Raw genomic sequence first — 21,977 nt, forward strand, 5'->3', positions numbered from 1 at the left:
TATAATAATTCATTCCAAACAGGAGTGTGAAATGTCTCTCTATTTACTAAGATAACCTTCATGATTTAAAAAAATATATGTTTTTATTGATTATTTAGAGAGAAAGGAAGGGAGAGAGAGATAGAAACATTGATCAGCTGCCCTGACTGGGAATTGAACCGGGACCTCTCAGTCCATGGGACTGACACTCAATCCACTGAGCCACACTGGCTGGTCAATCTTCATGATTTAAAAAAAAATTATTTTTTATTAATTTACTTTTGCTACACATTTTCTGCTTTTCCCCTCATTGACACCCTTCTCCCAATCCACTCCCCACACCCTGTCCCCAGCATTGATGTCTATGTCCCTTGGTTACGCATACATGAATCTTCATGATCTTAAAAGAGTTTCAAAAACTTTCTCCATGGAAGTCTTGTTAATTCCCTGACAGGATTTAGCTTTTGGTGTTATTTTGAATGGTATTTTAGTTTTCAAAGATTTTCTAGTTTCGCCCTGGCCGGTTTGGCTCAGCGGTTAGAGCGTCGGCCTGCGGTCTTGAGAGACCCGGGTTCAGTTCCCGCTAAGGGCATGTACCTCGGTTGCAGTTTGTCCTCGGCCCTGGCCCTGGTCGGTCGTGCGGGTGGCAGCCACTCGATGTGTCCCTTTCACATCGATGTTTCTGTCTGTCTTCCTCTCTCCCCTCCCACTCTACCTGAACAAAAAATGGAAAAATGTCCTCAGGTGAGGATAAAATAAAAAAAAAAAAAAATTTTTTTTCTAGTTTCTTTCTGTATATTATTGCTTCTAGGTTTCTGCTATTTTGGTAATTTGATTTTGTATCCAGCATCCTTGAGGAACTCTCTTATTAGTTTCAATTGTTTATTGATTTTACTAGTTTATCTAGTTAAATGACCATATTCTCTCCAAAATAATGACATTTGAAAAACTTCCCTTTAACATTTTAAAATTTCTTTTTCTTCAGCAGAGCAGTATCGGCAGGAGCCCCAATAGTGTGTTAAACAGTTGAGTCTGAGGTCGAAGAGAATGTGCATAACTTTTCCCATTATGTTTGTTTTGAGGCTCAGGCGCTTCACCTCCCTCTCTGGGTTCCTGATCACCCACCCTTAGATGGCTAGTCTTGTTTTCCCTTACTCTTGTTCCAGCTCTTTGGTATACATATTTTTTTAGAGGAAGAGGGTGAGAGAGATAGAACATCAACATCAGTTGGCTGCTTCCTGCATAGCCCCTGCTGGGGATCTAGTTCACAACGTGAGCATGTGCCCCGACCAGAATCAAACCAGCGACATCTTGGTGCGTGGGTCGATGCTCAACCACTGAGCTATACTGGCTGGGCTCAGCTCTTTGATATTTTAAAGGATATTTATATATATATTTATTTATTTTTTATATTTTGAAATATGCAAGCATATTTTAAATACTCTTTTTTTTTTTTATCCTCACCCGAGGACATTTTTCCATATTTTGTTCAGATAGAGTGGGAGGGAGAGAGAGAGAGAGAGAAACATGGATGTGAAAGGGACACATCGAGTGGTTGCCACCCGCACGACCAGGGCTGGGTACAAACTGCAACCGAGGTACACGCCCTTAGTGGGAACTGAACCCAGGTCTCTCTGGACTGCAGGCCAACGCTCTAACCACTGCTCAGGGCTTAAATACTCTTAAGGCATTTATTTATTAAAACGTTCTCTGCCAAGATTTCACATTAGTTTAAAATTCAAATCAGTCTTTACATTTCTCTACTGAGGTCTCCACCTCCGTGTATCACATAAAAACATCTTCTCCAGCAATCAGTGTTACCAGCATCCATATGGTGAGCCCATGGTCAGCCTCTTTGTTCCCTAGGTGAACCAACTAGATGTTGATACTGCTCTGCTACAAGGTAAAAACTCCTAATTCAAACTTATTGGGAAAAAAGTGAAACTTCTGCAAAGTGCACTTTAAGAAGAGGTACTTTTTGCTTATGAAAAACCAGTGAGTCCTCTAAAAATAATAAAAGGGAGTATTTTACAGTTAAGCACATGATTTGGAGTGAAGAATTTGGATGTTGCTCTGCTGGTCCCGGCTGTTAATACTCTTCTCGTTCCTCCGGTGGGCCTTCTTCATCAGGTATCACAAAGCCTTCATCTGTGGCACAGAGAATGTCCACAGTCCTCTGCAACACAGGGTTGTTTTCCCCCTCATTCTCCTGGCAAATCAATTCAACGTTCCTTAGCTTTCCAAAGTAGAAATCTCTTTCTTTCTCAAAGTCTTCAACTGTAAGTTTCAATACCTCGAGCTGCTGCATCAGTTCGGCTACTTCGTCATCCCCATCGCCCACACCACGATCCTTTCGCGCCACACCTGGGCCAGCCTCAGGGGCTGCAGGAGTTCTGTGTCGCAGTGGGTCTCTGTGGAGCTGCACTGCTGGAGCTGAGAGGTTTCTTCGGTTTGTTCAGAGCTGGAGCAACGAGGGAGGGAGCCACTGCAGATTCTTGACCTTGTCTGGCAGCTACAGGGTCGTACTCTTTTCCATCATAGTTTGCATCACAAAACTTCTTGAACCACTGAACAAATTCAAAATTGTCCTGAAACTTTCCTTTTACTAATCTGTCCACAGGAATTATTTTGTCAACACCCATCCTCTTCAAACCTGCTTGTAGTATTTTGAAGTTCTGGATGTATTCATGTTCTAGCTTAGCTTGAAATGTCACTTTCTTCAAGGCAGTGGAGCCAGGGAACAGCATGCCCATAAACTGACCATAGGCAGCCCCTGAGCACGATGGTTCCATCTTTGTCAGGTTCAACTGCAGGGACCCATGGATCCATGCCAGCATGTCGTGTCGACTTATGTTATCACTGGTGACTGACGTTGAATATGCGTTCATGGTCGTGTTCGGCTCTGGGTGGAACCAAGTCCACTGCTGTGCTCGGCTTCGGTTCCGCCTTAGTCTCCTTCAAACCATCCGATCCTGCCCGCCCACACGATGAATCCACACTCCCCCATTACACACCAATGTCTTAAAGGATGTTTAAAAATACTTTAGCTCGGCTGGTGTGGCTCACTGTTGAGCATTGATCAACCCATGCACCAAGAGGTTGCCGGTTCGATTCCAGGTCAGGGCACACGCTGATACCCAGTGGGGGCATGCAGGAGGCGGCCAATTGATGTTCTCTCTCATCGATGTTTCTCTCTCTTTCCCTCTCTCTCAAAATTAATAAAGAAAAAAAATTAAAAACACAATTTATAAAATACACACACACACAAACACACACTTTTTGGGGGTTGTTTTTAGTGTTATTTTGTTGTTTTAATGGACATAGAAGTCCTTTTTCTAACTGATTTCCAGGAGTTTTTAAAAATAAATGCTGGCTACACATCCTTGAAAATATTTTCTTTACTCCTTTCACCTTATTTATAGTGAAACAGGTGGTCAGAATTAAAAAAAAAATTCAAAGTAGAAAAATTTATCAATGTTTCTTTCTTGGCTAACCCTTTTTATGTCTTCAGAAATCCTCCCCTCTTCAGCAGAAATGAATTTTTGTTTAAAGTTGAAATGCATTTTATTTACTTACTATAGGAGTGAATAGATGTCCTGGTACTATTTATTGACTGGTCCATATTTTATTCACTCATCTGCTTCTTCAGCAGGTTTGTCCTATGTGGGGGTCTATTTCTGGGCTCGCTTTTCTTTTCCACCAGCCAATTTATTTTTTCCTACTCCATCATCTGTCTTAACTACTATAGTATTATAATTATGGTATTTAAAAAATATGTTTTTATTGATTTTTTTTTAGAGAGAGAGGAAGGGAGAGAGATATAGAAACATCGATGGGAGAGAGAAACATCCATCAGCTGCCTCCTGTACTCCCCCTACTGGGGATCGAGCCTGCAACTCAGGCATGTGCTCTGACCAGGAATCAAACCAGGACCTCTCAGTCCATGGGACACCACTCAGTCCACTGAGCCACACTGGCTGGGCTAACTTTTTTTTTTTTTCCAAATCCTCACCCAAGGATATTTTTCCATTTATCTTCAGATAGAGTGGGAAGGAGGGAGGGAGAGAGAAACACTGATGTGAGAGTGACACATTGATTGGTTACCTCCTGCATGACCTTGACCAGGGCCAGGGACTGAATAATTACGGTATTTTTATGATACGAGTTTATAATATGTCTTGATTTCTGGTAGGGCAAATCCTTCCACCTTGTTCTTTGTAAAAAAGCACCTTAGTTATATTTGGCTCATAGTGCTTTCATATACATTTTAGAATTTGCTTGCCAGCTTCTTGAAAATATCCATTGGAAAATTAAAAAAAAAAATCTTTAGTGTTGAATGTAGAATGTATTACAGATGTTCCACATTTTTCCCCTATTGACCCCCTCCTCCCCACTCCCGCCCTGCTCCCGCCTTTTCCAACGCTATTGTCTGTGTCCATTGGTTATACATATAAGTTCTTTGGTTTATTTCTTCCCACCCCTTTCCCTTTGAGGTTTGCCAGTCTAGCAATGAATTTGTACTTCTTAATCCCTTCACCTTTTTCACCCATTCCCCCAACCCCCCTCCCATCTGGCAACCAACAAAATGTTCTCTGTATCTATGAGAATGTTTCTGTTCTACCTGTTCATTTTGTTTGTAGATTCCATTGTTGATAGATATGTATTCATTGCCATTTTGTTTGTTCATATATTTTATCTTTTTCTTCAAAAAGACCCTTCATCATTTCCTATAATAACGGTTTGGTGGTGAGGAACTCCTTTACCTTTTTCGTATCTGGGAAAGTTTTTATATGGCCATAGATTCTAAATGACAGCTTTGCAGGATAGAGTAATCTTGGTTGTAGGTTCTTGCTTTTCATCACTCTGAATATTTCTTGCCACTCCCTTCTGGCCTGCAAAGTTTCTTTTGAGAAATCAGCTGACAGCCTTATGGGAACTCCCTTGTAGGTAACTAGCTGCCTTTCTCTTGCTGCTTTTAAGATTCTCTCTTTGTCTTGAACCTTTTGCAATTTGATGATGATGTGTCTTGGTGTGGGCCTCTTGGGGTTCATCTTGTTTGGGACTCTCTGTGCTTCCTGGACTTGTATGTCTGTTTCCTTCACCAAGTTAGGGAAGTTTTCTGCCATTATTGTTTCAAACAGGTTTTCGATTTCTTGTTTCCGCTCTTCTCCTTCTGGCACCCCCAAGATGCGAATGTTGGCACGCTTGAAGTTGTCCCAGGGGCTCCTTACACTATCCTCATTATTTTGGATTCTTTTTTCTTTTTGCTGTTCTGATTGGGCGTTTTTCGCTTCTTTATATTCCAAATCAATGGTTTGCTTCTTCGATTTACATACTCTACTATTGAATCTGTGTAAATTATTCTTTATTTCAGTTAATGCCTCCTTCAATTCTGACTGTGCATCCATCATTTCTGAGTGGTCCTTTTTTATGCTCTTGAGGCCCTCACTAAGTTCACTGAGGTTCTCACTGAGTTGATTGAGTATTCTTATAGGCAGTATTTGGAACTCAGCATCTGTTAGGTTGCTTATCTCCATTTCGCTTAGTTTTTTTTCTTGGGGTTTTGTTCTGTTCTTTCATTTGGGACCTGTTTCTTTGTCTCCTCATTTTGGCTGCCTCCCTGTGTTTGTTTCTGTGTATTACTTAGCGAGCGGTGTGGGGCTAGCTGAAACCAGATGCTGCTCATTTGAAAGAATTTAGGAAAAACCTAAAGCAGGATCCAAGACAGGCCAATCCTATGGTTAAGCAAGTGGCAACAGCTTGGATGGGCCTGAAAGTTGGGTGGGGAGGGGCGGGGCCTTAGGGAGTCACCAGGGCGGGGCTACCAGTGTGAGCCAGGTTGCTGGAGTCCCAGATATGGTGGCTGTCTGCTGCCCCAGGGAAGGGCTCACCAATGGAACAAAGGACTCTGACAGCACGTCTGTCCTGGAGAAAGCCCCCTCTTCAGCCCTCACTCCAGTGCCAAACAGCTCAATTCTTCCCTGTGTGTCTCTGGTGCCCCTGGAGCTGCCTCCCCTCCAAGCTTAGAGGGAGAGAGTCCGTTAAGTCCGTGCGTGGGCCCTTTAAGGAGCTGCCTGGGGCTCCAGCTGCATCAGCTTCCCTGAGCCTCAGTTCCCGCTGGTTTTTCCAGCCAGAAGTTATGGGGATTCTCTTCCTGGCACTGGAACCCTGAGCAGGGCACCTGGTGTGGGACGGGGACCCCTCAGTCCTCAGGAAGGACCTTCCCAGCCGAGGTATCCTCCTGATTTTTATCCGCCACATGTGGGTGTGGGACCAGCCCGGCCCTCGCGCCTCCGCCCTTCTGCCCCTCCTCCCAGTCTGGATGTGGCTGCGGCTTTAATTCCGTAGTTGTAGGACTTCCATTCAGCTTGATTTCAGGCGGTTTTGAATGATGGTTGTTCTGTAGTTTGTCTGTATCGTTGATGTGGTTGTGGGAGGACGCGATACCGCGTTTACCTACCCGCCATCTTGACCGGAAGTTCCATTGGGAGTTTGATCAGAATTGCATTGAAGTTATAAATCAATACTGGAATCATTAACATTTTTATATCCACTTATGTCAATCATGAATTGACATATGAGATTTCCTATGCATGTACTTAGTATATTTGTTTTCTTTAATACCTTTCAACATAATTAAAAATGTTTTCTTGATATAGGAATTTTTAAAAAGTTAACTTTTTAGGTAATTTTCACCAGAGTAGAACATGTGATTTATTTTTTATTTATTGACCTCGTATCCAGCCACTTTGCAAACTTTGTTATTTCTAATAATTTATGATTTTTATATAGATAATTATATCCTCTGTAAATAGTGACAGTTTTGATTTTTTTCTTTCTGGTCCTGTTGTTACTTGTTATTCTTATCCTGGGCACTGAGCACTTTCTCTTGGATAATGTTGAACAGAGGAAGAGACAGCAAGCATGTTCATCTTGTTCCCAAATTTAAAAGGAATGCTTCTAATGTTTCACCATTAGGAATAATATTTGCTTTGGGGCCTGGTTGGTCTGGCTCAGTGGTTGAGCGTCGACCCATGCACCAAGATGTTGCCGGTTTGATTCCCAGTCAGGGCACATGCCCAGGTTGTGGGCCAAATCCCCAGTGGGAGGCATGCAGGAGGCAGACAATTGATATTGTCTCTCATTGATGTTTCTATCTCTCTCTCCTTCTTCCTTCCTCTCTCTCTCTCTCTCTCTCAAATCAATAAAGGGAGAAAAAATATTTGCTTTGGCTTTTTGGTAGATGTTCCACATCAAGTTAAAATTCCTTCTATTTCTGTATTACTAAGACTATTTTTTATGGATGTTAATTTTTATTAAATATTTTTCTGCTTTTATTTGGATGATAATCTATTAATGTTGTACTATTAACATATTTTCTTTTTTTTAAATTAATTTTTTAGCAAGAGAGGAAGGGAGAGGGAGAGAGAGAGAAACATCAATTGACATACACACTCTGACTGGGGATTGAACCTGCAACCCAGACACATGCCCTGACTGGGAATTGAACTGAAGACTTCAGTTCACAGGACAACGCTCAACCAATCAAGCCACACCAGCCAGGGCATTAACATATTTTCCAATGTTAAACTACCTTTGCTTTCCTGAGATGAACTCCCCTTGGCCATAATGTAATATCATTTTTATACATCACTGGATTCACTTTTTAAATATTTTAAAAGTTTTTTTGTATATGCTTATGAGTGATATTGGCCTGTAATCTTTTTTTTTTTTTTTAATTCTCACCCGAGAACATTTTTCCATTTTTTGTTCAGATAGAGTGGGAGGGAGAGAGAGGAAGAGAGAGAGAGAGAGAAACATCGATGTGAAAGGGACACATCAAGTGGCTGCCTCCCGCACTGCCCTGGTTGGGTCAGGGCCGGGGACAAATTGCAACTGAAATCCGTGCCCTTAGCAGGAATTGAACCCGGGTCTCTCCGGACCGCAGGCCGACACTCTAACCGCTGAGCCAAACCAGCCAGGGCTTGGCCTATAATCTTTAATTCCCTCACTATCCTTCTTTGTTTTCAGTATCAATGTTCCTCATGGAACAAATTTGAGATAATTCCCTTTTTTTCTCTTTTTTGAGAGTCACTTGTATAATATTAGAAGATTTGTTCCTTAAAAGTTTTGCAGAACTAACTTGCATTATTATCTGGGCCTGGTGTTTTCTTTGAGGCAAGATTTCAAACTTTACTCTTCAGACTTTTAATTTATTCTAGAATTTGTTTTTCTATACTATCTTTTTCTTGTTAATCCTCACCCGAGGATATTTTTCCATTGATTTTTAGATAGAGTGGAAGGGAGGGAAGAAGAGAGAGAGGGAGAGAGGAAGAGAAACATGGATGTGAGAGAGACACATTGATTGGTTGCCTCCTGAATGACCCTGACTAGGGTGGGGGATTGAACCTGCAACCCAGGAGTCAAACCTGTGACCCTTTGGTCCATGGGTCGATGCTCTAACCACTGAGCAAAATTGGCCAGGGTGGTTCTATATTATCTTTTTAAGGAATTGGTCAATTTCATCTAAAATTTTAATTTATCAGCATAGACTTGTTCATGTTTATAATTACTTTAGATTTGTAGTTCAATTTCTTTTTTATTCCTAATATTTATTTATGTCTTCCTCAGTTCTTTATATTTTTTGATTGTTGGGATTTGTCTATTTCATTGATATTTTCAAAGGTCAACTTTTTGTTTTGTTGAAACTTTCTTTTATATCTTTATTTTCTATTTAATTTATTTATGGTATTATTACTATTTTATTTATTTTATCCTCACTTGAGGACATTTTTGCATTTATCTTCAGATAGAGCAGGAGGGAGAGAGGGGGGAGGAGAGAGAGAGAAACATCAATGTAAGAGAGACACATCAAGTGGTTGCCACCCACACAACCCCAACCGGGGACCTGCGACAAATTGCAACCTTTAGCGGATACCAAACTCAGGACTCTGGTCTGTAGGCCTACACATTTAACCGCTGAGCCAAACCGGCCAGGGCTGGTACTATTATTATTATTATTATCTGTGTTTTACAGGTAAGATAACTGAGCATTTGGACCAATTACTTTATGTACCAGAGCCATATTTTTACACATTGTACATTTTTTGGTTTTAGATTCTATTCTGACACCTATTAGTGTATCTACCTAACTTTCTTCTGGTTAATAGTTTTCCATTTTTCTACATTTAACATTTTTGTGTGCTAACATTTTAGATGTCTCTTGTAAACTGCATGAACTAAATTAAAAAAAAAAAATTAACTTGGAATTTCTCTGCTTTTTAACTAGTAGATTTAATCCATTTACATTTATTGTGGTGACTGATATATTTGAAGTTATTGATCATCTTATTTTTTTGTCTTTAATTTGTCCTAATTTCTGTATGTTTTTATCCTCCTTTCCTGCCTTACAAAATAACTGATTGACCTTTGTGCCATTTCTGACTGGAAAGCTTCTGGCTCTAGGGCCTGATTGTCCCATCCTAGGACCACCCCCCACTCACTGCATAACTGTGGGGTACAGCTCCCCCTGAATATATAAGGATGCAATTCAAGAAGTCAGTCACATAGCCCTTTCCTAACACAGCCATTCTGATGTGGAGGAATGACTGGTCTAGAAGGACATGAAAGTGATGATAGGATGCTGGGAAAGGTTGGGAGGAACTTTTGAGTCTTTTCTACCCTTCTACGTAGCTGGCTTGAGCCAAATTGGCGTCTGGGTTTGGGAAAAGACCAGGACAGGAGCAGTTATGGGGCATGTGCTCACCCTGGGGTATCATTGCACAGGCCAGAATGTAGCAGCAAGGAGACCATTTCATAGGCCTGTGGCCAAGTGATTTGGTGGCCCCAAAGCCCAGGAAATAAAATAATAGGTTTGCAATTGTGGAGAGCACCTGGATCAGGTAGATGTTGATCTCAAAGCTTTGAAGACTCATGATTAAACCATAGAAGCTGAAGTTGAGTGCTGACCTGGGGCAGAAGCAGAGAGGATACACTTTGGGTGATCTGTGTAGCAACTTCAGCTAGCAAACTGCTCTCACATCTGCTCTGTCCTTTAGTACTTACATCAGCTCTGTGAGTGGGTTCTTTTTGCTTTTGAATGCACATAAGAAAGTCTTCCCTTTTGTTCTCAAAGGCAATATTCTCTATCATATATTAGACTACATTTTAAAATTACTTAGGAGAAAATAATGTTTTTTACTTTGCAATAGGTCCTCTACCAGCCAGTTTCCTACCTTAAGGGACTGGTTCTTGATAGGTTCTTGATTTGATTAATTTATTGCCCTGGGAGAAGGTGTTTGTGAGAGACCCCACCTCCTAGCGATGCTCAAGTAACAACTGATTAATTCTAAGAAAAAAAATTTTTTTTTTTTGCTTTGTTAAGTCATATATGTAAATTTACAGGTGAATTCTTAGGAGGAGATTTTAGAGGTTATATGGAGGAAATGTTAGGAGAGGGAGGGAAAGAATTGATGATGTTAACCGTCAATTTGAGGGATTTGATGGAGAACAAAAATGCCTCTAAGTTTTTGGCTGTGTGGTATGTGATGTGAGCATCTCTTCCATCTCCCATGGAGTCTTCATAAAATCAACACTGTTTAGTGACATTTTGTAGGACAGCTTGGTTCCTTAGCAGAGTGATGAACTACTGTGTCCTGCCTCAAGGTTGGTGAAGGGCACAATGAGAAGCTAGAAGACAATCTTTTGAGTCAAACTAGAATTAAGAATGAAATAGAATGGTATTGGCACCAGAACAGGTAGATACGTTGACGGGACTGAATGGTCCAGAAACAGTATGTGATAAGGGTAGTGTTTCACACCAACCAGGAAGGAAAGCACCATTCATTAAATTGGTTTGGTATAGTTAACTAATCTAGAAGAAATAGACTCCTACATCCTACCTTATGTTCTACTATATTTCAAATGGATCATCATAAAATATAGAAGCCTAAACAAATATAAACATGCTTGAAGAAAATCTAGATGAATAGTGTTATACTCAGGAGGAGGGTAACCCAGATGTAATCTGAAACATGGAAACTGAATTTAAAAAAAAGGTAGTCATGCCCTGGCCGGTTTGGCTCAGCGGTTAGAGCATCGGCCTGAGGACCAGAGAGTCCCAGGTTTGGTTCCCGCTAAGGGCATTTACCTCAGTTGCGGTTCGTCCTTGCCCTGGTTAGGGTTGTGCGGGTGGCAACCAGTCGATGTGTCTCTCTCATGTTGATGTTTCTCTCTCTCCCCCCACCCTCACTGTATCTGAAGATAAATGCAAAAAAAGTCCTTGAGGGAGGATAAAAAACAAAAACAAAAAAGAATAAAAAAAGGGTAGTCAATAAAAAGAAAAAAATGGGCAGAGGATACGCATACGAAGTTAACAGAAATTATAAATAGATCAAAATCATATGAAGAAAATGTTCAACTTCCTCCAGAATCAAATAAATGTGAGCTGAAAAACAAGATGCTGGTTCTTGAACATCTCCCATCTTGAACAATTTGGTTCTTTTTTTTATTTTATTTTTATTTTTTTATCCTCACCCGAGGATATTTTTCCATTTTTTGTACAGATAGAGTGGGAGGGAGAGAGAGGAAGGGAGAGAGAGAGAGAGAGAAACATCGATGTGAAGGGACACATCGAGTGGCTGCCACCCGCACGACCAACCAGGGCTGGGGACAAACTGCAACCGAAGTATGTGCCCTTAGCGGGAACCGAACCCGGGTCTCTCCAGACCGCAGGTCAACGCTCTAACCGCTGAGCCAAACTGGCCAGGGCAACAATTTGGTTCTTGACCAAACTGTTCACAGAAATAGTTGGTTGTTGCACAAAACTTCCGTTCTTGACCTGACAACCCTTTTATGCTGATACATCAGCATGACAAAAAAATCGTCTCTCAGACCACACACAAAGGAGAGAATGCGCCAGTTAAACCTCACCTTGTTAACATCTTAGGAAATTGTGCTGTGAATATTTTTGTGTTTTTTCTTTTTGCTTTTGTTGCTGGCCAAATAGACAATTAGCACAATTTTTTTTTTTTTGTTCAGGTAGAGTGGGAGGGGGAGAGAGAGAGAGAAACATCGATGTGAAAGGAACACATCGAGTGGCTGCCACCTGCACAACCGACCAGGGCCGGGGACAAACTGCAACCGAGGTACATGCCCTTAGCGGGAACCAAACCCGGGTCTCTCAGGACCACAGGCCGACGCTCTAACTGCTAAACCAAACCAGCCAGGGCCAATTAGCACAATTTTAAAACATAAAGAGGCCATCAAGAATGCTAATGTTGCTCAGGGTGTGAAAGAAACTGATTCCTGGCAAGTGAAGAGTAGAAAAACTGTTGATGATTTGGATGAATGAAAAGCAGTTGGCCAGTGGCCGTATTTTGGAGGCAAGGATATGTGAAAAAGCAAAGATGCCCCTGAAAGTGTGCTGAAAGTGGTTCATTTAAGGCTGGGTTTGTCAATTGAAGAAGTGTTTCTTTATAGATTAAACAGTACATTAGACAGGTTCTGTATATATAGGAAAGATGAAAACAGAATCATTTGGGGGTCTGGAATAAATGAATTCCATTTACATGATTTCTAATGGGAAAAAACGATTCGGTTTTCAAACAAGTCGCTTCTTGACCAGCCTTCTGGAATGAATTAAGTTTGAGAGCCGGTTCCACCGAACTCTTTTCTGCTTCTCAGAGCCGTAGTGCTCAGTGCTGATGAGGGTCACTTTTGTAAAACGTTTCTTTACTGGAGAGCAGGGTGGCGCGGACATACAGCTGACTCCATTTTCCAGCGAACGCCCCCTGAACCCTTAACCCCTTCCTGGGTGGACTCGGGAATGTGTAGAGGCTGTGGGTTAATCACAAACAACCACTAATCTTTCCTCCATCGTTTGGTCCTTCCTCTGGGGCAAGGAGACCTCAGTGTCATTTATCGTTCACCCTCCCCGGCACCAGAGCCTCTGTTTCTGGTGTCTTGGTTCCCCTCGCTCATCTCTGCATTCCTGGGAGGAGGTGAATCATGAGAGACAGGGTCTGCTGTGTGGGTCTGCATTTAATGATAAGGAAAGATGTTCATGAAATAGTAACAACAAATGGCTGTTATTCCTGTTGCATTTTTGTAACTATATGTGATACAAATTACTGTGTGTTTGTGTGTCTCAGGTATGTGAAAACAGTAAAAGCCTGGATGAGCATATACCAGTGTTAATGGTGATTATTTCTGAAATATAGGATTAGAAAAATCATTAGAATTTTTTTTTGTTTGCTTACCTTTCTGCCTAATTACTTTTTTTTTTATCCTCACCCAAGGACATTTTTGCATTCATCTTCAGATGGAGCAGGAGGGAGAGAGGGAAGAAGAGAGAGAGAAAAACATTGATGTGAGAGAGACACATAGAGTGGTTGCCACCCACACCACCCCAACCGGGGCTGGGGACAAACTGCAACGGAGGTACGTGCCCTTAGCGGAAACCGGACCCAGGACTCTCCAGTCCGCAGGCTGACTCTCCAACCACTGAGCTAAACCGGCCAGGGCTGCCTAATTACTTTATACAATGGATCACCTGTAAGTTTTCCTGCAGGGGTGTTATAGAAATATGTAAATCAAGTGAGATCGTGGCTGTACCTTTGTCAGCGGCAAATGACCCTGCTGCGGGTCACGTTGCGCAGTGTCTGGGAAGACATGGCAGACGGACTCCAGGGTGGGAAAGCCCATACGAGGAACTGAGCAGAGTCTCCAGAAGCTGAGGGCAACCTCCAGCCTCCAGCCAGCAAGAAGCGGGCCCTGGGCCCTACATCTGTAAGGAAATGAACTCGGGCAGCAGGCTGGCTGGGCTTAGAAGTGGATTCTTCTCAAGTCGAGCCTTCAGATGTAGTTCATCTGACGCTCTGGTCTCAGCCCTGTGAGGCCCTCAGCAGGGGACTCAGGTAGCTCTGCCCAGACTGTGGCCAGTAGAAACTATGAGGTAATAGATGTGTGCTATTTGCACCCGCTGAACATGTGGTACTTTGTTACGTGGCAGTGGAAGCCGTCTTCAGGGAATGTGAGTGCCTATGACACAGCTCTTAGGGCCGGAGGCTCAGGGCTCCTGGGGGAGCTGGGGTCGGAGCTCTTGGAAGGAGAGGGAGGAACTTGGCAGTCTGAGGGGCAGCTGGGCTCTCTCTAGAGAGGTGGGGAGCCCTCTGAGCCTCCAGAGTGCCTGTGTTCTTTGCCACTTGCTGTGGGACCTCCCTCAGCCTCTTACCTTCCCAGCCTGTCCTGTTTTCTCAGCCTGCTCTGTCCGTCAGTTTGTCTGTCTCCTACTTGGGCGAGGAAGGACCTACTGCAGGGGCATGAGGCAGCGGAGAAGGAGACGGAGAGCAGGGAGCGCAGCAGCTGCGACCTCGCACGGGCTAGGTCCGCGGTCAGGTTGTTCTGCACAGCATTTGGAGCAGCTGCGCAGACAGACAGGGCTCAGGCCCGGCTTCCCCTGGGGACTCCTCCCAACTCTGTCCTGCGAAGTACAGGAAGAGGGTGAGGGTCAGGGCAAGCAGAGCCCTGGTGGGATGTCACAAATGTCCCAGTTTCTCACCTCCAACTCAGCTTGGCTTCCTCTTCCTGCTTCCCGTTGACCTGGGCCACTGTCTGTAGGGCCTTTAGAGTGAGCCCAGCCTCCCTGAAGAGGAGTACCAGCGGGCAGACTCAGTGAGGGACCTGTGGGTGGTGGGGGTGAGGATGACTCAGGCTGGGTTGATAGAGTTGTGGCTGCCTGAGAAGGGCACAGACCAGAGCCAGAAAACACCGTGGAGGGATGGAAAGAGCTCTGGGCTGGAAGCTAGGAACCCCGGGATCTACTCCAAGGATGGCCATTGTCTTCTTGGGAGACCTGGGACAAGTTCCACCCTTTTTTGGGTCATGGTGTTCACCATGTATCATATTGGGCCTTGGTTCTTTTTGCTTTGACCTGATTTGGTACTAAGAGGGAAGGTAGGGGATGTCCTAGGAGATGCTCTGCCCACCTGCGATCTATTGTGAACCCTCTACCCTACCCTTAGGCCCCACACACCTGGAGTAGATGAAGAAGACAAAGAAGGGCAGAGAGGCCAACGGCTGCAGGTGGCACCAGTGGGGCACGGCCCAAGCCACGCCAGCCAGGGAGAACTGGCAGAGGCTGCAGACTAATCCAAATAAGAGGCTCAGAACTGGCCGGGTATGGGTGGGCAGCCACCCCAGGCTTGAGGAGGAGCAGAGCTCAGGTCAGAGCCAGGGGCATGTGAGCAGATGTGTGTGGGGGTTGGCGGTTACTTCCAGGTGGATGAGGACCCTCACATCAGAGCAGAAGGGCCCCTCTTTCGAGCTCAGTCCCGCTCTGTATCTCCAGGCCCCTCAGAGGGTAAGGCAAGGGTTTGGTCACCAGCAATGTTCAGTGTGTGTGTGGAGCAAGGAATAGGTTGGAAGGTTCCGAATTCCCAGGTATGCTCTTATTTTGCAGGATCCAACCCCAACTTTTATATTTCTTTGCTTCCCCCAAACATCCTTTGACCTGCCCACAGCCACCCTGCCTGTGCTTCCTTCAACTTATTTTAATTCAACGAACATTCAAGGTTGGCAGCTCTGTGCCATGCCCTTTGCTGAGCCCTGCCCCCAGGCCATCCTGCACCCACTGTCATTTCCTCCAGTGGCTCATACTTTCTGGCCTCTGGGCCTTGCGTAGTCTATCTATTCTCTTTGTCTAGAACTCTACCCCAGAACCTTACTCTCTCTCTTTCTGCCTCACTTATCATTCAGTTCTGAGCTTAGATGTCACTTCTGGGGAGATTCTCTGGCTCCCCAAGTCCTAATTGAACACCCCACTCCTGAGCTCCCACATCATCTAGGATTACCCTCATCTCAGCCTTTACACATCAATTTGTGACTCCTTGGCAGTCTCCCGCGGTGGACTGCTAACTCTTGGAGCATGGGTAGTGTTCACCTCTGTACCCCAGTGCAGGGTCTGACACACACTAGGTGCTTTTCAAATTGTGTTGATGCTCTGGCCGGGTTGCTCAGTGGTTAGAATGTCAGCCAGCAGACCAAAGAGTTGTGGGTTAGGTTCTGATCAAGGGCACGTACCTCGGTTTTTGTTCGATCCCTGGCCCTGGTGGGGGTTGTGCAGGAGGCAACTGATTGATGTGTCTCTCTCACATTGATGTTTCTCTCTCTCTCTCCCTTCTTCCCTCACTCCCACTTTGCTTGAAAATCAGTGGAAAAATAAAAAAATAAAATTGTGTTCAATAGCCTGACTGGTGTGGCTCAGTGGTTGAGCGTCGTCCCATGTTGAGGTCCCAGTTCGATTCCTGGTCAGAGCACATGCCCTGGTTGTGAGCTTGATTCTCAGTAGGGGGCATGCAGGAGGCAGCTAATCAATGTTTTTGTCTCTCTCTCCCTTCCTCTCTCTCTCTAAAAAAAAAAATCAATAAAACATATTAAACAAATAAAATTGTGTTGAATAACTGAATGTTGAATTAAAGGCTCACAGTTGGATTGACCTCTCTATGCAACCCCATCCAATCTGTATCAAGTGTTCACTCAGTTCATCCTTTCAGTGGTCCCTAAATATCTGGGACGTATTCCAGGCTCATGATCAGAGCCACCAAAGAGGTCATTACCTTAATTTCTTTCTGCCCTGGGCACTGCCTAGCACAGGGGAGGCCTTGATAGGCAGGGATGCTGGGACAGGTGGACTCAGCTTTGTACTCAGGGAAGGAGCTGAGGTCTGAATGTGCCAGGTCCCCTGGTCCACTGAACCCCAGTGAAGAGGAGTCCCCATGAGCCCGACTCTCCCAGGTCCCCTCTCACTCAGCGTCAGGGGGTTGTTGGTGATGCCACTCATAGCCATGCCTGAAAGGAAGCAACACGTGTGGCAGGCTGTGAAGCTGGATGTGAGGGCAGTGGAGGTTCCTGACTCCGCTAACGGTAAGTAGCTTTAGACCAACACCTTCTGGTGGCCCACTCTGTAGGGAGATGGGAAACCTGGGTTCAAAGAGCTCCCCCTGCCCTGTGTCCTTGGCTGTCTCAGCTTTGGTGCCCTGGGCAATCTAACAGATTTTTGCGAGGCTGCCCACATGTGACCGTGAGGGAGGAGGTGGGTGCTGAGATGGCAGGTGGGGGCCCTGGTGTCAGGCAGATCCTTGCGTTGATGCTGTCTAGGGTCCTGATATATCAGCACACTTTGGGAGGGGCCCAGACCTTCTCATCAGAATCACAGGAGTGTGTCGAAACAAATGAGATGACTGAATTCCCCTCAAGGCCTGTTGACTATCTGGAAAATAAGCTAGAAACATGTTTTTGTCGTCGTTGTTAATCTTCACCCTAGGATATTTTTCCATTAATTTTTATTATTTTTTTCTTTATTGATTTTTAGAGAGAGAAGAAGGGAGAGGAAGAGAGAGCTAGAAACATCAATGAGAGAACATCAATTGGCCGCCTCTTGCATGCCCCCCACTGGGGAGTGGGCCCACAACCTGGGCATGTGCCCTGCCCGGGAATCGAACTGGTGACATCTTAGTGCATGGGTTGATGCTCAACCACTGAGCCACACCAGCTGGGCATATTTTTCCATTAATTTTTAGATAGAGTGGAAGGGAGGGAGGGAGGGAGGGAGGAGGAGGAGGAGGGGAGAGAGAGAGAGAAACATCAATGTGAGAGAGACACATCGATTGGTTGCCTCCCACAAGACCCTAACCACGGCCGGGGATCAAACCTGCAACCCAAGTATGTGCCCTTGACAGGAATCAAATCCAAGACCCTTCAGTCCATGGACCAATGCTCTAACTACTGAGCCAAACCAGCCAGGGCTAGAAACAGTTTTTAACAAGCTCCTAAGGGGTGGAAACTGCTGCTCCGGAATGGGGTTGATCCTTTAGCTGTTGGTGGATGGTGACTCCTGACAAGCCCCTCTCAGGAGACAGTCTTTTGTGATTTTTAAAATTGAGGCATAATTGACATGTAACATTACATTCATTTCAGGTGTACACCATAGTTGTTCAATAACTGTGTACATCGCGAAATGATCACCACAACAGGTGTACTCTTCATCCGTCACCAAACATTGTTACACATTCTTTTCTTGTGATAAGACCTTTTAAGATCTACCCTGTTAGCGACTTTCAAATAGCAATACAGTATTCACAACTGTAGTCGTCATGCTGTACATGACATCCCAGGACTTACTTGTCTGACAACTGGAAGTTTGTACCTTTCCCCCCTTCACCTGTTTTGCCCACTCTCACCCCCTGCCTCTGGCAGCTGCCTGTCTGTTCTCTGTGTCTGTGAGTCTGGTTTCTAGATTTGTTTTGAGACACCTCTGCAAAGTTTATGTTTCTGCAAAATATATATAACTGTGGCTTATAATTTATGAAGAACAAAGCTGATTTTGTGTACCTTTGATCTGCTGTGACATTTCTAATATTTGCAGATTTTATTCTCTAGAAAATGACCCTCTGCTACCCACTCCATGATCTGTTTCTGGTCTTTAGCCTGCAAGATAGTCCAGGTTAGGGTAATCAACACCGAGTTCCAGGTACTAATTTAATCTTCAGCACAACCCTATGGGGTTAGGGTCATCACCCCCTTTTTACAGAAGGAAAAATCAGTCAAAGACAGGTTGTGTAGCTCTCCCATGGACACACGGTGGAGAGCTGAGACGTGTTCCCAGCTCTTACTGCTGCTCAGGTCTACTGTTGCTCGGTGACTCTCACGTCACACACAAGGCAGAAGTGGTGGAAAGTGACCTCTTTGGGATGTCAGAAAATCTGGACGCCTGTCCTGCTTTTGCCACTTATTAGTTGTGGGACTGTCCTTTTTAAAAACATTGTTTACTTTTTAAAATTATAAAGGTAATGAGTCATTATAAAAGTTCAAACAAAAGTAATGGAGAGTGGAAATGTTCTCTTCTTGTCAATTCCATTCCTCACAAGGAACAACTAATAACTTTTTTTTTTGGTTGCTTCTAGACAATTCGGACCGGTTATTTAACACCCTTGAACCTCGGTGTCCTCAGTGGTGAATGAACATGAAAGCACCTCGTGTTGGCTTCATGAGGGTGTTGTGAACCGAAGTGAAGGGAGGCATGGAGGACGCGGATACACTGTTGCAAATCCCTACAGGCTTTCCAGATGTGATCAGGCTTGAGTGGCCCAGTCATTCCTGGGTTTTCAGGGATGCCAGTCTCTCCTCTGTGTCCAGCCTAGAGGGCCCATGCCTTTGCTCCTTGATCCAGCCTCGCCCACCACTGAATTTTCTGTCAAGGTCTCAAACATCAAGGTTCCAATTAGCATCGCTGCCATGAGAATGAATTGAGTCAGCTGGTGCAAGTTCTGGTGTGTGCACATGAGGTCCCACGGCGAGGAAGGAACAGCTGGGGTCTGAAAGAGCTTGGCTGCCCTGGCCTGTGTGTCTCAGTTGGTTGGGCATTGTCCCATGCACTGAAAGGTTGCCAGTTTCGTTTCCAGTTGCCAGGGTTGCAGGCTCAATCCCCAGTAGGGGGCGTGCAGGAGGCAGTGGATAAATGTTTTGCTGTCACATCAATATTTCTCTCTCCCTCTCTCTCTAAAAATAAATAAAAAATATTTAAAAGAAGAGCTTGGCTGGCCCCCAGGAAGCCCCTCACCCTCTCTCCTGGTGGGGCTAAGGGTCTTGATCTGAGACCAGCACACAAGGAGTGCCTCTCTCCAGCTACCAGACGGTCTTCCTCGTCATCTTTTCCTGGTGACTCGTCCTCCTTCTCCAGCACTAACCCCTCACCCCTCACCCCCCTTCAGGGGCTCCCAAAAGGGGCTCCTGAACCTGTCCCTCCCCGGGCACACCTGACGAAACCTGACCCTGGAGCTGGATGGAGCCAGTCAGAATCTTTTTACTATAAATTTGGAGTGTGACTCAGGCCACCGAAACTTGGGGTGGGATGGCCCAGCTTTGGGACAATACAGAAGTGGAGTTGAGAAAACATGAGAGAAAGAGTTAGAAATGGAGATTTAGACAGAGCGTGAGAAACATGAGAAAGAGACAGGAGGAGGAGGAAGGAGAAGAATGACGGGAAGTCAGAGGGAAGTCGGGGAGCTCAGTGAGCACCAGAGCAGCAGGGAGCGAGGGTCCCGCTGCCTCGTGCCCTCAGCTACCCGATCGCAGACCCTCATAGGCGGGGCACGTTCTTGCCCTTGGTCCTGTGGAATACCCTTCCAGCCTTCCATTACCTTTCCATAAGCACATTTGAGAGGGTGGTGGTTCTTTGCAACCTTCAAATAAACAGCATTTGGATAGTACAGCTGAGAGTTTACATTTTGTTGCTCCTTTTCATTAATATAAGAAAAAAAAACACACCTCTCGCTCTGGCTGGTTTGGCTCAGCGGTTAGAGCGTTGGCTGGCGGACCAAAGAATCGCAGGTTCGATTCCGGTCAAGGGCATGTACCTCGGTTGCAGTTTGGTCCCTGGCAATCAATCGATGTGTCCCTCTCATGTCGCTTTTCTCTCTCTTTCTCCCTCCCACTCTATCCGAAGATAAATGGTAAAAGGATCCTCGAGTGAAGATTAAAAAGAAAAAGAAAAAACCCTCTCTTTTTGAAAGCACTTTCTCTCTAGATGGAGTAAAATGGTTCTATCACCTGCAGGAAAATCATACTGCTGATGGATGTGTCATTAAGATGAAGTCGAGATGATAAGGAGACGTGGCATTTTCTTTACAGTTAAGAGCTAATTTTTTTTCAAATGACCCCAAATTTTTATTTGACTAAATTCTTTTTCATGCGTAAGCACGACAGTCTTCCCTTTTTATTAGACTTTGACAATAAAACAACACCCCAAGCAGCCTTGTACAGAGCAGTGAAAATGCCAAGGGCGAGGGTAGGCTACAGTTTTACTGTGGGATCAATATATATTTTTTCAAAAGGCCTCTCTCCCTTTGGCCATATCAACTCTCGGTTTAGGCCATTAAATACAGACACATTTTCAAAATCACTTCTTCACTTCTCCAAGGTCTTCGATGCTATCATCATCCACCTCTGGCCATTTCTCCTGAATGACATCAAGGATGTCGTCTGTAAAGTCTCCCTGAATGATGATCTCATCCTCCCCTGTCACTGAGGCACCACAGGAGAGTTTGCGCAACAAATCTTTGTGCTTCTTTAAGATCAATTTCAAAAGTTGCAAGGCCACACTCTCTTGTTACATGTTTCTTCTTTGCTCTGGGAAATTTGGCTCTTGTAACCTTTTGTGGTATAGTCTTCTGTACTCTGTTGGTAATGAACAGACTCCACAGTAAAGGACTCGGAATGGGTACTCTGCATCTAGTATCTAGTGTGGTATTGCTCCTGGGGTCTCCTTTTCAATCATGCCCCCCGGATTCAGAAATGTCAGCAGCCATCTCACAAACCCAGGTGGTCACACAGCCGCGGACACCTCCACTCCCACTGCTACCACCTGCTGAAGCTACTCTTTGTCCCAGAGCTAATTAAAACACTTTTTTTTTTTTTAATCCCCACCGGGGATATTTTTCCATTTATCTTCAGATACAGTGGGAGGGAAGGAGAGAGAGGGAGAGAGAGAGAGAAACATAGATGTGAGAGAGATACATTGATTGGCTGCCTTCTGCACGACCCAACCAGGGTTGGGGACAAATTGCAACTGGGGTACGTGCCCTTGACCAGAATCAAACTTGTGACTCATTGGTCCTCGGGCCGGGGCTCTAACCACTGAGCCAAATCGGCCAGGGCCCAAGAGCTAATTTTTGTATACTTTTTGTTGTTGTTAATCCTCACTCAAGGATATTTTCCCATCGATTTTTTTTAGATAGAGTAGAAGGGAGAGAGAGGTAGAGAGAGAGAGAAACATCGATGTGAGAGAGACTGGTTGCCTCCTGTGCGACCCCGACTGGGGCCAGGGATCAAACCTGCAGCTGAGGCATATACACTTGACCAGGAATTGAATCCATGACCCCTTGTCCAAGGGCCAATGCTCTAACCACTGAGCAACCAGCCGGGGATAATTTTTATATACT

At 44.7% G+C, this 21,977-nt stretch overlaps 1 protein-coding gene and 2 pseudogenes across 1 annotated transcript; all 3 read right to left on the reverse strand.

The window, feature by feature from the left end:
* Positions 1-2,068: 2,068 nt before the first annotated feature.
* Positions 2,069-2,867, reverse strand: LOC118628844 (microtubule-associated protein RP/EB family member 1-like). Its single transcript, XM_036259826.1, is given in 2 exon segments — positions 2,069-2,375; positions 2,377-2,867. Coding segments are annotated over 2 exon segments (798 nt in total).
* Positions 2,868-13,598: 10,731 nt separating this feature from the next.
* LOC118628739 lies at positions 13,599-18,444 on the reverse strand (annotated as a pseudogene).
* Positions 18,445-20,935: 2,491 nt separating this feature from the next.
* LOC118629053 lies at positions 20,936-21,401 on the reverse strand (annotated as a pseudogene).
* Between the last annotated feature and the right edge of the window lie 576 nt (positions 21,402-21,977).

The sequence above is a fragment of the Molossus molossus genome, unplaced genomic scaffold, assembly GCF_014108415.1.
Source record: "Molossus molossus isolate mMolMol1 unplaced genomic scaffold, mMolMol1.p scaffold_m16_p_13, whole genome shotgun sequence".
Classification (NCBI taxonomy): domain Eukaryota; kingdom Metazoa; phylum Chordata; class Mammalia; order Chiroptera; family Molossidae; genus Molossus; species Molossus molossus.